The sequence below is a fragment of the Heliconius melpomene genome, chromosome 4 (genome assembly GCF_056956725.1).
Source record: "Heliconius melpomene rosina isolate 202511_hmr_F chromosome 4, ASM5695672v1, whole genome shotgun sequence".
NCBI classification, from domain to species: Eukaryota; Metazoa; Arthropoda; class Insecta; order Lepidoptera; family Nymphalidae; genus Heliconius; species Heliconius melpomene.
Window position 1 is genome coordinate 2,701,209 of NC_140392.1, and position 17,817 is coordinate 2,719,025.

Sequence of the window (17,817 nt, forward strand, 5' to 3'; positions counted from 1 at the left end):
ACTACAAGTGCTAGGAATCTCAAATTTTGCATAGGAGTTACTTATAGGACGTAGGTGCTCGCTAAGACGGGAATTTGCAATATTCGACTTCTAAGAGGTTGTTTATGGGGTCGAAAGTTTGTATGAAACATCGTTACTACAAATGCTAGGAGTCTCAAATTTTACATAGACGTCACTAGGACGTACCCATGGAGACAGAAATTAATAATAACATAGTTCACGCGGGTGAAACCGCGAGCGGGCCGCTAGTAAAAAATACTACTACTAATAAAAACAGTTCTTTAATAAGAAGTGTAATATACTCCTCTGATAGTTAGTCATGATTTCTCTATTTTTTTTACTACTCACTAACGTTGACACTATAATTTGTTTAGGTTAACTCAACACTACGTGACATAAATGGCGAGTGATTCAATAAAAAAATCAATAAATTCCCTAAAAAATAAAAAAAACACAACATATAAACAAAAACACAAACAAACATACCCATCAGCACACACAGTCCTGCACGCGCCAGACTGCAGCCTCAACGACCCTGTGCAGGAGGTGCAGTTCAGACGAGACGCGCAGTCAGCACAGCCGTGCATACAGCGCGTGCACCGGCCCGCCTCGGCGTAGTAGCCGCGGGTGCATTCTGTTACACACCTAGAAAAAACGATTATCATATAATAATTATTATATAAGAAACTATTATTTACTATCCCTGTGCCAGCTATTCACGCTGTATCCCGCAAAAAGCAAGGCAGACAAAAAAATCGTGTTAAAATATTTTTCGCCCAATTTTTGGAACACGGGCGAAGAAATTCGGCAGAAAATGAGATTAAAGTGTCAAAACTCTAAATTCACAGGTTCCCTGCAATACTCAAACAGTTTTTATATTATTTCCATTAGCTTCACACTACATCCCGGCTACAACCGGATATAGAGAGAAAACATAGTGTAAAAACACTCCGTTCCTCACTTTATATATACCAACTTACGTATAATGAGAAAATAATGTACTCTAAACAGTATCCAACTAGTTATTAAGGTCGACGTAACATAGTATCAGCGTATAAGATTACAGAAGCGATCGTAAGTAGCTCCGTTGCATTTTCCTTAGACTGGGTGATTTTCACTTAATGAGTTTAATATATTTTTATATTTTTCACTTTACTAACAAAGTGTTGATTAAAAAGTAGATAGCTTAAGATGTTTACTTAACGCAAATGTTTCAATTTATAAAAGATAAAACTGAATTTTATAGGTTTATTCTTTAAGCTTTAATGTAAATGAAGTACAAATATTAATCACAATTTAATAAATATTTAATAAACATATAATTTGAATTTAACAGATATTTATTTTGAGCCCGTAGTGACTGTAAACGCTATGGTTGCTGATTCATTCTCTTCTGATCGATTCTCCTTGAGAGAATGAAATATTTAATATTTTCATTTCCTCGATGTGGTAACGAGACAAAGCACTGCGTCAAGTTCTGCGACTCAACAATATCTCCAGATTTCTTTCTAAAGAAAGTTTAAAAAATATTTCATAAACAAATGATTAAAACTAGCATTTAAAAGCCTAAGCACAGTATTATTACTATTTTCATTTAAAAAAATTAAATTTATTACCAACACTTACTTATGATTTTGCAGTAAATTCGGCGAAGGGCAAGTTAGGCAGCTTTCGGCATTTTCACCGAAACAAGACTCGCAGTCGCCATGACAAGGACTGCACTGTCCACCATCGGAAAACTCCCCGTTGGCACAGCGATCGCTACCGACGACTATGCATTTACCCTTCTTATTTAGTTCCCAGTTCGAATTACAAGTCAGGCAAAATGAAGTTAGACATGTCGCACAACCAACTGGGCACCTAAAATAAATATATAAATAAATGTTAATTTTTAAATTGTACTTTAATCGCTTAAATTATCACATTATTTAAAATTGATACAAAGATTTAATGTAAATAACGTCGAGGCATAAAATGTTAATAAAATTAATATATTTATCAAAATATGTATACATTCATAATATAAAAATATTTGCCACTCACTTCATGCATTCCTTCCTCTTCTTGTCGGGATAATAGCCATTTGGACAACCATTAACGCAACGGCCGTCGAGGATATAGTTCGATGGATGACACGTTAGACACTGCGTTGATTCTGAACCGAAGCAAGAGTCACAGGATGTATCACATTTGGCGCATGTATAATCATCCGTTTCATATGTGGACGGCGGGCATGAGGCCGAACACGTACCATTGTAAAGAACTAAGTGATGTTCACAAGAAGTACACAAATCACGTTCAGAGCAAGTAGAGCAATGTGATGCACATGGCCTACAAGTTGACGCTTCAGTATCTTCCCAATATCCATCAGGACACTGTTGTAAGCACAGACCTAAATCTGCCACTAATAAGTGCGCAGGTGCACAGGTCAAGCATGAGTCCTGCCCAGGCCCAACACACGTCTCGCACGACTCGTGGCACGGGAAACAAACACCACCCTGATTCGCGTAACTTCGTGGCGGGCATCGTGATACACAGGCATCGTCTAATCTGTAATTCTTGCAGGCGATACATTGAGTTGGTCCTTTTCCATAGCATCCTTGACCGTCGCATTCGGGATCACATTCATGCATGACGCGCTTATCGTTACTATCGGCGAGGACATTTTCCCCATGCGGCGAGGGAATGTTATGTCCATCGAGACTTGCTACTGCCTTTTCCGGATTTGAGCCGGCGGCAAATAAAGGAAAGTTTTGGTAACTGTTAAACGCGTCAGTATTATAAAAAGAATCTCCGACATCATATCCGTCAGCTGCAGTGGGAAATGCATATGGCGGTGCCACTGCTGAAGGCTTTTTAGAGCGCAATCTTACAGGATCAGTTGCTGTACCGTAGAAAATTAATTGCCATTTTTTGAGGATTCCTGGCTGGTTTACATGTCTATTACCAGCATTTACGATTTTTAAGCTCCATCTACCTTCTGCTCTTTCACCCCAGAAATGAACACTTAAGAATGGCCAGTCATCGAAGTTAGAACTCATGATGTCACGAGGTCTTTCAAATAATAATGACGATGTCGTTCCCATTGGCGAAGTGAGCAAAATACGTAAATTTCCTCGAGGGAAAAATCTTAGTGATATTTTACATTGAACATGCTCAAGATAGCGCACTTCATTCACTGTTCCACTACATCCATTCACGTCCATATGAACACTTAAAGTATACCCGTACGAAGATTCTATAGGTTTATCTTCATTAATTTCTTGTGATTTACATATATGTTGAGGAGGAACAGACACCCATTGTTCAGCTAAATTAACCATTTCACTAGCATCCATCAAACCATAACCAAACTTATGACTGACTTTTCTCTTAACGCCATTAACAATCCACCCAGTTTCCTTCTCTAGTGGTTGTGATCTTGAAGTTAAAACCACTAAATATTGCATATCTCTCCAGGTCAAATCTGGATTAGCTTCTAAAGCAAGTGCACAAATTCCAGCGGCTAGTGGAGCAGATGCTGAAGTTCCAGTATGCTCTACTGTACATATGTGGTCAGCTCTTAATCTACCATCCATATCAACTGTGGCAACACTTTTATCATGTCCTGGTGTTCCAGAACTGTAGGTGGAAGCTAAAGTGGAAGAACACTCTTCTAAATACCAGGGTTTATACCCACCTTGCGTGGCGCTAGATATTGATAATGTAAATATACTATTTGTATATCCATCACAATTACAGGAGTCAGTGTGTCTTCCACCGTTCCCTGACGCCCAAACAAATATACTACCCTTGCCTCGTCTACCACTTGTTACACCGTAGATAAACGCCCTAAAAGCAGTAACTTGTTTTAATATTAGAAGAAAAACAATACAATTCCAGGATAACAGTAGATAGGTATGGAAAAATACTTACCTCCTAGCTAATGGTCCTGGACCATCTACAGTTTTTCCATCATCCTCTGGACCCCACGAAGCGCTATAAATATCTATATGATCAGGATTTAATCCTAATGCTCTAGCTTCAACAGCATCGTTGACGATGCCATCTAGCATTCTAACTCCTCCTATACTAGCATTATATGCGATACCGACTCCGCAGTATTGATTATAAGCAACTGCTGCTACCTCACCGGCGCACCGTGTACCATGTTTATTATCGCCATTATCTTGAGGCATTGGATCATCGTCGTTTCCATTTATATCGTAAGAGGCAAGAGCATCCTATGAGAGCAAGAAACAATTTCGATAAATATAAATATTTTATTTTATTAAGTGTCATTCCATTTTATTTTTCTAAAAAGTTAATTTATTTATTTAAACTAATTTGTGTCAAGCACGAGCATTAAAATTATTTTATGTCAAGCATAAATATTTCAATATTTTCTCTACTTACATAATTTTGAGCAAGGTCAGGATGATTTGTTTGTATACCATCATCAAGAATAGACACTACTACTCCTTTACCCGTATAACCTTTTTGCCACGCTGGAGACACATTCATATCAAGCCCATCCTTTGCACCACCATTCTGTTAGAATAAAGAAGTTGTTTGCATAGTGTCAGAGTGTCTAAATTGAATTTAATTTCGTTTTTCATTTCACTTTAAAAATAAGTCTAACTTCGCTTACCAAGTACCACTGCTCCTTGTACAAAGGGTCCGGAAAGAAGGGTGAAGGATTGATAGCCCTGTGCCTTGTACGATGAGAAGGCAGTCGTCGTTGAATCTGCGACCATAGAGATCCCTCATAGGGATTATAATCCCGTTTGATTCTTCTTTTCTCTCGTTGCTGCTCGAACCATTTTACCTAAACAAAAAATACAGTTAATAAATTTTAAAAAATTAGCACCTAAATACGTAAATTAACTTATTGAATAAAATATTCTATAAGAGCTTAAATATCAATGTATGTACATAAGTAAAAAGATGGGATCTCACAATTTTAGCTTTAAAAGTTAATTCCTACCAATTATAAATATTTCTGAAAGAAAATAAAAATCTACATTCACAATGAGATTTTAACAGCACTCGAGTTGGTACGTGCGGTACCAGTGAACAATGGGCCAATTCTTAGCGCCCAAAGCGTAGCAAACAAGACATCCTCTGTTTAGACAAGACAATTTTAGATGCCAGTTTCCTCTGATTTACTGACAATTACACAAAATAGCGTAAATTATGTTAAAGATAATTTAGTAGATTACGTAAATCATTTTGTTCTAAGTGAAGCTGAATTATTTGTATCATTTTATTCCTAACATAAAATTCTATCTTTTAGAATTGATGTAAATGCGTGTCCAAAATATATCGTCAATAAAGTCACCAACAAGAAATTTGAATTAAACATATTTTCCAAAGAATAGCTGTACAATACGCCCGAACCACACGCCTTTTCCATTATAATCTATTGAAGAGGAAGCTATATAGAAAATAACCTCGTATTAACATGAGAATGACCGCGTTCGTCCGCACTACATTGCTCTCGCGAGTACCAACACAATAGGGTAATTTCTAACTGAAGGAATACAAAACGTTGAAAAGGCAAGTAATTATTATATGATGAGCTATTTATATTCAAATTATAATATGTCTTTGTTAAACGCAAATTGTGAGTGAAAACCGTGAAGGAAATTATAGAACTTTTAAATTTTTTTGTTGGATATATTTTTTGAAAAAATTGTGTTAATATAAGTAATGATAAAACATAAGATGATAAAAATAATAAATATAATTAAGCATATTACAAAAAAAAAACTCCAATTTAAACAATTTGAATATTTTTGTTTCAACTAATATTACCTACCAAATTTTATAATTTCATTTATAAAACTCTTTTTAAGCATAAACAAGAAAGTAGGATCCACAGAGGAGCACCACAAACGCATGTCTGAGCGACTGACCGAGACATTGTTTGTCTTGTGCCAGGATAACTCAATAAAAACTTCACCGCAACACCCGGCGTAGTTCGTTACCGAATAATAAGTTAAATATAAAGTAGAACATTTTCAGTTCATTCGAAAAAGAAGATTTTTATAAAATTAGATTTTTTAAATGTAATTATTAGAATAATTTTGGGGAATTTCATGATACACATTTTAACATTCAATTTAAATTGAGTTAAAGTGTAAAAGTCCTGCCTTTTTAATAACAAAATTATATATACGAAGACGAATCTGGGATAAAATTCTATTTATTTCTATTAATTCTATATATTCCAGACTAAACAAAAATAATTTTATTACAAAACTGCTTTGCATATTCCACGCATCTAGATAGTACCTATATGAAAAAATATCGACAGCAAAAAGGATAATTTGTCTAAGGATATATAGATTGCTCATAAAACTATAGGCATGCCAAGATTTGACACACCTACCTCCATAAGCCTCTCGTATAAGGGCCCTACCCAATTAAGCTGTACGTTCACATTTCGCTAGAGCCAAACTTCTATATTGTTATAACTTTGTTGCTAGCACCTTTGTCTAGCGGTAGACCAAATTAGGGTAACATTCGCAAAATTTCAAATATTCTCCATACTCTTATGCAAAATTTGATCTCATAGCCTAAAATCCATAGCTTCACGATTAGACATAGAACCCTATTTTAGTGACAGGAAACTCCGTTATAATATTTTTCGCTGAAATTCTGAATACTGTACGTTGAGAAAGTCGCGTCGCGCTATCTTAATAAAGATCATCTTTACATTTAGAATCTGTTCCACTACGACACAACGGAGTGTATTAACACTAGATTCCTTCTGCTTATCCTGCTGAGTGCGGGATACAGCGTGAAGTTGATTTTATAAGCAGGAGCCCACTTGTGTGATTGCAAACGTGACCGCTTGTGGGTTCTATTCCCAATCGGGAAAATGAAATATTTAATATTTTAAATTCCTAGCAATTAAAATGAAATATGAAATTTAAAAAAATATGAAATATGATTTGATATGAAATATTTAATAGATAAATAAATATAAAACAAACAAAAAAAACCCATTTTAATTGGCAGCCAGAGAGAGCCATAGACCATAATCGCGCAGAACGTCCGTACAAAGACACTGTTTGTCTTGCGCCACTGTAATTGAATAAAAACGTCGCTGCATCGTTATATTTCCCGTCCCCGCTGCAGTTCGTTATCTATTGTATGTATTAAATTAAATATAACGTTGGAAACTTGTATATTCTATACTATATAAAAACAAACATTGACATTTAATTTAAAAATTTATCATTTTATCTGATTTCAGTCACGTACGTTAGAACTTATAATTGGGTAAACTTATTGTATATTACTTTTATTATCTAAAATAACCCGATTCTAAAGTGCCATTTTGAATTTTACGATTAATTCATTTAAATATCAATATAAAATAAGCATGCAATATAACCCAACTCTTTTCAGAACTTCGCAAATTGACATTTGGCATGTAACCATTTTCGGGGCTTTGCTTATTGAGCCGTAGAACCTTAGTAAAACTCAACGTCAGGATTTTCGCCTTGGTGCCAGAGCGAAAAAAATTAATAAATAATAATACATTCCCCCGATTGGGTATTGAACCCACGACCGTCGTCGCGTTACAGTCACTCTTGTGTTCTCTTTAAAAAAATAATAATATATATGATAAACTTTCATTAGCAACTACAACTTGTTAGTTTATACTGTAATTGAGTAAAAACTAGACGACGACCACACTGCTCGGTTACATATGCTCGTGCTCCTCAAACATCTCTTTGATACATTAAACCACTTCATTTTGCGAAATACATTCGAAAATATTCATGTAGGTAATGTGCTTTATTTACCATTTTTAAGTAAATTACCATTTAAATTACCATTAAGTAAATTAATTAATATTTTCAAAGTAAATTACCTAGACAGCCACTAAAAATACATCGTGAATTCTAATGTTATCTTTATATTATAAGCTAAGGTCGATTTAATAAATCTTAGGAACTTAACATTCATAGATACATATAAAAAATTGAATGTTATTCTCATTTATACGTAAGTTTATTAAGCTTCTGTATTGGCTAATATAAATAAGAAAGAAAAAAATCTATGTAATTACTATAATTCAGCGACAAAAAATTAGGATTGTGTTTCTATGGAAAGTGATCCGACAAAAACAAAGAAATAAATAAAAACATTGTAAATACAATACTAAGAAAGTCTTAAAGGCTCTACATGCTGTATCTTCCGCAAACATGTTTACAGATCTGGCCATATATGTATAAACCGACCGTACATAATATAATATATTAAGCTTCATACTGTATTTCGCAGAGCTTAACGCCGCGCTTTGACTTGATATCAGAAGAGGAAAATAAAATACCTTTGCGCTAATCTGAGATGCAGTGCTGATGCGCCTCTACAGCCTTAAGCCATATATAAATGGTTAGCTAAAGGCATTTAATCAAAAACCACCTTCTACATAATCAACCATCATCCAAGACCCATCCAAAAACATACATCCCCACATACATACAAATAAGAAGCCAAGAATCCACATTTCTACTTACCAGAAATCGAATAACACACACACGGTAGAAAAATATGTAAGTAACAAAGAAAAATATCACTGGCATAACGTCCTAACGATATCCACCAGCAGAAAATATTTTCCAAATCCCACCCGGATAGAATCACTTTTTGCGAACAAACACCCGGCCCCGTATTGTTTTAACGGCGCTTGTTAGCACGCATACGCTCAGCTGTGTAAATACACTGACATAGTTGTCTCGACAAGATCTAACTAGGTTTATCATTTTAAAATTTTTCGCCCGGGCGCGAGGCGCGATTGACTTTTTGGTAGAATATATTCATTTTTTTTTTGTTTCAGCTTCACTATGTATTCCAGTATGTAGGAGGATAGGCAGAGGAAGCCTATTATTTCCTTCGAATTCTGGAGGCATAGCATGTTAAGTGGCGGAACTCAACGCCGCGCTTTACCTCGACCCAAGAGCGAAGAAATTAAAATATTATTAATATTCAAATTCCATGAATGGGAATCGAACTCTCGTAGAACATAATTCTCATTTTATGTTTTCGTGTCTCAGGCAAAATTTTCTTATATTCCTGTATTAATTTTACTTCCTTTTCTATATAATGAAAGGGTGAATTGATTGATGTATCCAAACTTGCTTTAAAGTTCCTATTTATAAAACAACGATGTAAATTATAAAATACTATACATAGCTCAAAATAAACTTATATTGTCATGGCAACAAATAGTCTAACACTTTGCCCCCTAGGCCGTTAGTAAAAACGAGCAGACACGTATGAGGTTTAATAAAGCCTCTTTGTGCTTATACACCGTAACGTAATAGGGTCCTAAACTAATAAAGCGAAGGTCCTGTGGCGAGTCCGAAAGGGTTTAAACAGATTTACGCAAAAAAGTCATACGGTACGCTCAGACCTTTCTTGTTGGAGTCAACAAATAGTAGAATTATCAAGGACTCCTTTGTCCCAAGGCATTGGCCAATAACACAATTACTTGATTAAGTTAATAGAATAGAGCTATATATCTTAAATTTTAGAGATATAAAATAATAAATGTTCCATGTTTTGCATGGAAGCTACAGACAATATTATTTACATTAAAAAACGATGAAAATTAAAATACTAGGTCAGGAAGTAGTTCATTATGAAGCTCCTTGGGGCATAATAGAGCTGGTAGAGGGCTGTTTATTATGTAGGGTGCTGATCAACAAGGAAGAGAGGCGTAAGGCCACGCCCTGGAGTTTTATTAACTCTGGAGTCCACTTGGGACGGCCGTATAACACACGTGGATACCTTTATTTCGATTTTTGCTTGATTTTTTATTTGGACAAGATGGAGGGCAGTTAGTTTTAAAACGATGAATAATTCTAATTTAATTAATTTTGGAAGATATGCAGAAACAGTAACATTGGTTTCTTAACCAAGTATATGGCGAGGATTTCTCTTTGTCCTAATCATTCACACATAGGCTTCAAATAGTTAAAAATTTGGTAAAATCAAAAATATCAGACGCCAAGACTGTAATTGTCTTTTCTAAATATGTACGTATTTCAATTAATTATTTTCATCTCTTCGCTCTGGTCAAAACACAACTTTAAGTTCCGCCACTTAACGCACAATATTTTACAAAATTGGACGGAATTCGACTCTGCCTATCCTGGAAAAAAGTATAATGATGAAGCTGCTTCGTTTTGCTAACATCAAGTTTTAATCGTATAGGTACATCATGAATTACAAGAGCATTACAAATGTGAATGACACCTTCCGGAAACTAAAAGATCGAAGAACCTAATACAATAAAAAAAATAAACGCAAATAAAGTCCAAAGTCAAGGAAATTATAAGAAAGAATATCAATCTCATAACAACAATATTTCCAATACAAACATTATAAATATTTTTAACAGCAAGCAGTGCAATCCTTGAATCATCTTAGAAGTTTTAATAAATTTAACATTTTATTTACAATAAAAAAAGTTGTACGCGTTTAACTGTTCAAGTAGACGTATTGTATCGAAGTTTCACAGTACAACAATGGAGTTAGGTCAGAAGTTCAGTTCACTAGATATACTTTTCTTACTCTTCATTTATTTTGAATTCATCGAGCAGCGATGATTTAAATGTTGTTCGAATGAATATATTATTTCTATTTTATATTATAAAACTGTTTTAGCTTATGAAATTACTAGCGGACGCGCGCAGCTTCGCTAGCTTATTTAGGGGTGAATTCTAGAAAACCATGAAACACATATTCAATTAAATATTTTTAAGAGTCTGAATTTCAAATTTTATAAAAATTGGTGCTGATTTAAAAAAAAAATCTATACAAACTTTCAACCCCTTATATGCACCCTTAGGGGGAGAATTCTAGAAAACGATGAAACACGTGTTCAATTAAATACTTTTAAAAATCTAAATTTAAAATTTTATGAAAATCGGTGCCGATTTAATTTTTTTTCCATACAAACTATCAACCCCTATTTCACCCCTTTAGGGTTAAAATTTTTCAAAATCCCTTCTTAGTGGATGTCCAGATTACGAAAGTAAACATCTGTCCAAATTCCACGTTTCTACTAACAGCGGTTACGGCTGTGCGTGCGTCTTACCTCAGTCAGTGAGGACAAGTCCTTTTATATATATAGATTATAACTTTGCATCACCTACATTTTAGGTGAAAAGTACGGAATTCGAAGCCTATTTTTTAACTCAAAGAAGACATTATGCATAAAACGACAGAGATTAACGCTGCAGAAAAAAAAGATATACAAACGATACACAGACTACAATTAACTTACCTAGCAGATAAGGCATAGATAATAAACTATTTGCATAATAACTTAGCCAGTAAGATCTTCTCCATTGTATCGAACCATCAATTCGTCAATCAGTTAAGGATATTGAGTTACAAACACGATTAGCCACTGTATAGCGGCTAATTAAGATTTAATGGGACGTCCACTTAAGCGACAAGTGCCGGCATGCATCAAGTGTAATATAATCTGGAGATGTTTGTTATATAAAATTGTGTTTAAAAGATGGTATCTTGAGTAAATATAATAAACCAACCAAAGCCATAATCCAAAAAGCTTATTTTATTAGATTTTCTTGAAAAAAATACTCTTACTACTCCTATTCTCATCTACTCTTACTCTTACTATGTCAACTGTAACATGTCAAATTTCAACTCAGTTTATATACATACATTTTATATGTGCATCGATTATTCAAAGTACGCCAAATTCGTTCATCTATATCTCTATGGCCGAACATAAGAATATATCAAATTAATATGCGCGCAGAAAGTATTTACAGACAGAAGTTTGTTTCCAAGTACCTACCAATTTACTTCGCCGCTTCAAGGCAAACGTACCTATAAACTAGTGATCGATATCACAATATTCTATTTACATGATCAAAGGAGTCGAAATAGAAACATGCCTTTGGTACTCCATCATATAGAGATCTGCAAATTACTATTCCGAATACCTCATACATACTATCGTTAGGCTTCCAAATGGGAAAACTGCAGAGAATATTGAAATATGATGTAAGAAAACAAGTTGCTTTGTGGTAGGTACTGTTTATTAAAAGGGGGGGTTATCAGATTTTTTTTTATATTATATACTAACTTTCGACCAATCGTGGGGCAGAGCAACAAGCGTGTGACTGGAAAAGCGACAGGTTGTGGATTCGATTTCCACTCGAGGGAATTAAACATTTATTTGCGTTGAGTTCTGCAAACTCTCAACTCACAATGATTATCAATAAAAACGCAATGATCATCGGAGTGTCTCAACACCAAAATTTCCTCTATCTACCCTCGTATGTACTGGATACAGCATAAAGCTAAGAAAACCACTCGAGGTGCGATAACCTACGACCACAATGTGCAACCATAACTTCAATGAACCGAACAAAAGCTATCAAATTGTTGTTAATTTTACGCCTAATTTGAACCCTTTATATATATTCCCTGATTGAGTGGCAGCTCGTAGAATATCTATAGATTATTAGACACATCAATAGTTTATGGGCAATCATGAGCTCGCGGCGTTCCCGTGCGCGCCGCTTGCACAAAGTTAATTATTAACATAGCGTTTGATACGTATGTAAATTTGTATGATTACGTCATACTGCAATTAGTATCATAGTATAAGTGATGGGTGTAGGTTCGATTCCCACTTGAAAGGTAAAATTTATTTCATTTCTAAATTTCGAATTATAACTTTCGCGATATTTTGTACGTGCGCCGGGTCTATCAATTGGAGAGACACGTTTACAGTGAAACGCTATCCAAATGCTCTACAATAATGTCAATAATTTAAAAAGTGGGAAATAAAATAAAAAAACATACTAAAATACTTTTTTTTTCTAGATTCACGCTACGTATGGAGAGTCTACCTGGGAACCTAGTGTTAAGACACTCCGTTCTTTAAGTTCATTAACATTTTGCGTTGAATTGGGGAGACTTTGCGGGTTTGCCGAAAATGACGGATTTCTACGTCGCGGTTTACCTCGTTACCAAAGGGAGAAAAGGAAAATGTTATGTATTTCATTTCAATTTTAATAACACGAAATGTTATTAGAAATCTAATAGAGATATAGCATTACTGTCACGTTACTCACATATTATAAACATCTAGATGTCTGTCATGCGAAAGAATCCTAATTATATGAAACAAAATACTCCTTTGTTTTGGTAATTTATTTTTGCGTCTACGACGGGATAACGGTTTTCTTTATAATGAAATCGTAATATATTCATTAGATACTCGCAATAAAACTCTTCCGTGGAATTCTTCGAGCATTGCGTCTTGATTGACGGAACTAAACACCGTGTTTGCCGCTTTATTAGAGCGAGTAAATTAAAATATTAAATCTTTATTTCCTCGAATGGTGATTGAACCCACAGCCTGTCACGTTCGCAGTCGTAATTCAATTAATTTATAACTACCCTCAACTAACATAGCACTACTTAGACAAACCAAAGAGAAATTATTATCATTTATATATTTATAACATTTATCATTATTATATTAAAAAAAATAACCAATATTTTCATGCAAAAACCCACACACACACCACCCCCCACTCACAAAACCAGCACACCACGACCGATCGCAATCAACGTGACAGAGTGACGTGACGTGCCAAACAAACACGCATCAATTAGGCACCAGCTATTACCGCTATCAAATATCTCGCTAACACTAAGCTATGAACCATTGCAATTTGATATACTGCCAGATTACACTGTTATTTTAGCTGGTGTGTTGTGTCAAAGCGAACGCCGCACGATAATCCAAATCTGGACTGAGTAATAACTTTTCGATATGCGCTGCAGAGATAAACGCTGTCTGTGTTAATGATAGCGAAAATGGAATTAGTTTTGGATGGGATAAATGATATTGGAACGGGGCTAATTAATTAGTCGATATGCTTTTGTTTCGTTCTTTTTTTAGATTCGTTACTCAAAGAGATTAGATAAATGGGAAAATATGGACCTTACAGTCTATTTTCAATGTTAGCATGATAATGTTTCAATGCTATATTTAGCTCTAGCCACACAAAGACAGAAATAGTGTTTTTAAAAAGATGAAATTTAACATACAAGGTTAGGCAGAACCTGGGAAAGTAGTGTTAAGACACTCTCATTCAGATACTTCTGTTACCCACTTTCCGCCGAATTCTTCAGGCTTGCGTTGCGTTTTGAGTGGAGGAACTCAACGCTACGTGTCGTTGCCAGAGCGAGGACATAAAAATATTAAATTTTACTAGTGGAAATCGAACCCACAACCTGTCGCGTTTATATACCAGTATAATTAGACAAATTATACTGACAAATACTTGCAAACTTCTAAAAGAAATCCTCATTTACTATATAAAACTCATTCAAAAAGAAAAGAAGCCAAATGAACCTATTACGCTTAACCCTTTTAAATTCTAATAAAATTTCCTGCCACGCTTAATCTTTTTGTCATTTCAAATAGCTCGTACCCTCATTCCGTCATGTTTTTGTCTCATAACGTACATATCTCACGAAATATGTCCTCATTTTGATGTACAAAATATATTTATATATATATATGTTCCTTCGCGCCGGCTTAAGGTAGATTTATATTAAATATTTAAAAAGTTATGTGAAAAATTTAAGTTGAAATTTTAATTTTAAACCTTAAAAACAAAAAAATCACGACGATTCGTTAAATATTAATAAATGTGAAAAAGCAATGAAATAAAGTATTAAATGAAAGTATGTTATAACTTTCATTTTAGTTTCGTTCCAAGAGTTAGTTTTTAGTTTCTTAACTTGCTCCATGTCCCTTTATACCATTCATTTCTGCCAGTCTCATAGAAATCGTTTTTATCGAATATTATAGATAAGAACTCAAAAGTATCCCAGATTCACAATGTTCCCATGGAACTGTGATGTATTTTTTTTCAAGGGTGTGACTGTAACGCGACGGTTGTAGGTTCGATACTCACTCGAGGAAGTGAAATATTTATTTACGTTTATAATTCTATTTTTTCGCTCTGGTGTCGGAGGCAAAGCTCGGCGTTGAGTTCTGCCCCTCAACACGCAATGCCTCTCAACGGGATACAGCGTGAAGCTGATATTTTTTTTATGATTATATGCTTAATTACCTCAGGCTCGTGTATCAGCTTGTGGTGATGCTCGTAACTGGGTTCTGTCGATCTTTTGTGGACTTTGTGGTGTGAAAAAAGGTAATATCCTTTAAGGGCCCCGATCTGTAACAATAAATAAAAAAAAACATTATTAAGCATATTTTTAGTGTTTTATTTGTTTTATATATCTATGAAATTCAATTTTTAGTTTAATTTATTTTCTATAACTATTTTCTATAACATTTGTAAAATAAATAATTATATTTCTTGAGGCCAGTAGTGGCGCAGAGGCACAAGAGGTGACTGCATGACGATTGGGAGATTCGATTCCCACTCCAGAAAATGGAATACTTAATATTTTCATGAGTTCCGCTACGCAAGACGTAACGCCCCAAGAATACAATAGAAAGTGGAAAAAGGAAGGTTGTACTAAGTTCCTTGGTTCCCTCTTCTTATCCTGCTAAGTACAAAGCGAAGCTAAAAAAAATATTTCTTCTAAATAGTACATAAAAAAACGATTGCTCATTTCATTTAAATTACTCTTGATCAGTGACAAGCGAACATTTAAAAGGGATGGCAATATTAATTGGAGTAAAGTCAAGGTAAAAGTACAATCAATGTCACATTTGACAGATATAAAGTTAAGTGGCGTTAGAATATCGAGTTTATTTCACATAGTATGGTTCCGTATAACCATTAATTATAATATAGATGTTTGGATAATTACCAAAATATAATATAAGCGACATAAACTTACATCAATAAGTTCTTTTTGTGTGGGGTAACAAATGTTAGAAGCAGTTTCCAATTTCTTGTAACACAAATTTACGAGAACGGTATTATTAAATAGCTCATAAAGAATCCAAGCACGGAACCCTAAAAAATGAGAGAAACGATGATCTCCTTGATCTCGAGATAATGAAATTGACGGATCTCGAAACGGCTTAAAGCTGTCAATTATTCAATTCAGACTAAACGAATCTACGCCAATTGGCCGGATTTCATCTTCGTTAATAATTAACATCAAGATTCCTAGCGTAAAGCTTTACTTCCACCGACAAAATTAAAATTAACTTTTATAGTTTGAGTTGCTTGTTTAACATATTTAAGCATTTTTAAGTTTATCACAATTATTAGAATAAAGCTGAAAACACGGGTTGAGGTAAAAGAAATCATATAGAAGAATCATAACATAATATTTTGAAAATCTGACTTGTGGCGCAAGGGTGTGACTGTAATGCGACGGTTATGGGTTCCATCCTCACCCACTTTCGCTCCGCCACCAAGGCAAAAACCCAGCGTTCAGTTCCACCACTCAACACGCAATGCCTTGAAACTCGGCGGAAAGTGGGGAACGGAGGTGTTTTAATTGTAGGTTCCCTCTGCCTACCCTATAAGCGGGATACAGCACGAAGCTGCTAAAGATAAATATAACTTTGAAAATCACTATCATAATTAATTATCAACTATAGGCAAATGGGTACACGGGTTTAAGGAGTTGCATTTAGAGTTAAGCCCGACGGTAATCTTTGGGGAATTTATACATAAGTTAATTAAGCTGAGTCGTTTGTTGGGAAACAGGGAAACGATTCGAAGTTTGTGTTTGTACAGATTTCGCCTTTTCTTGCGGTTTTAGATAAGGCATCAACTCGAATAAACATTTTGTTTTAAAATAAGTTTCATGCCTTTTACCCTTATAATTTAAGTTCATGAAATTTTTTCATTTCCAGTATTTATAATTACATTGATAAATGTACTCTATAGTTATCATTTTTGGCAAGCAATTTGCCAGAAATTTACATTATTTATTTTTAATTTGTATTTTGTTTGAGTTTTTAATATAAAATTAAGTCTTAGAAATTTTAAACAGTAAGAAAAAAGAAGTTTGTTACACTGTCGAAGTTAATTTATATAATTATTTTTAGATGGTTCTTAATGCCGTACTATATTTATCAAGAAATCTTTTTAGTAAAACCAATACAGCCCCACGTGTCAAATTTACATTAGGCATTATACGTTCCAAGACTGTTTAACCATGAAAAACCTCTAGACTCTAGAGGTTTACTAAAAAGATCGTTTTCACGCGTAGGTACTTTTTATTTAGACTTCACGCAGGAATTTAACGAATGAAGAAAACTCCAGTTTTTTAGGCACCTTTATTGGTTCAACAGGTACTTGAATATTTTTTTAAAAGAAAATACGTTTCGAATGTTAGAACCAGCAGGTTAGTGCTTATATATAAATGTATAACCAATTGTAATCTTAGTTAACTATAATCTATATACTAATATGTGAAGCAAAAACTTTGTATTCTTTTTACGAAAATTGTGCGGACAGACTAGTATGAAAATTTGGCACAGTTATTTTTAGTGTTATAGAGAAGGACGGCAGAAATGACGGCATGACGGCAGAATTTTTTTCAAAAAAATAATAGTATTACACAGTGACCCATCACTATGGCAACGCATATCGTACGCATCAAAAGGTCCTCCAGCTACCATAAATATTCCATACAAAAAAGAATACCTCATCGATATCCACCGGGAGCAACGGGGCAAGGTCAACGGGAATTGGCTCGAAACATCTGCTCACTGAGCTGTAATTTTTTTTAACTTAACGAAATACTATCTATGAAAATATTCGAATGTACGCTACAATAATTTATACCCTATTTATGCTTTCAAAAGAACTTTTC

The 17,817-nt window shown here is 34.4% G+C and overlaps 1 protein-coding gene across 2 annotated transcripts in view; it reads right to left on the reverse strand.

Moving 5' to 3' along the window:
* Window positions 1–17,817, reverse strand: part of LOC146539412 (furin-like protease 2) — a 198,555-nt gene that overhangs the window by 9,652 nt on the left and 171,086 nt on the right. For both annotated transcript variants that reach the window (XM_085185218.1, XM_085185219.1), the window contains exons 3-9: window positions 15,141–15,245; window positions 4,631–4,807; window positions 4,396–4,530; window positions 3,916–4,223; window positions 2,044–3,831; window positions 1,627–1,860; window positions 487–645 (exon numbers count right to left, since the gene is read on the reverse strand). In XM_085185218.1, the coding sequence (XP_085041344.1) occupies window positions 487–645; window positions 1,627–1,860; window positions 2,044–3,831; window positions 3,916–4,223; window positions 4,396–4,530; window positions 4,631–4,807; window positions 15,141–15,245 (2,906 nt within the window). The remainder of the gene's footprint in view (window positions 1–486; window positions 646–1,626; window positions 1,861–2,043; window positions 3,832–3,915; window positions 4,224–4,395; window positions 4,531–4,630; window positions 4,808–15,140; window positions 15,246–17,817) is intronic.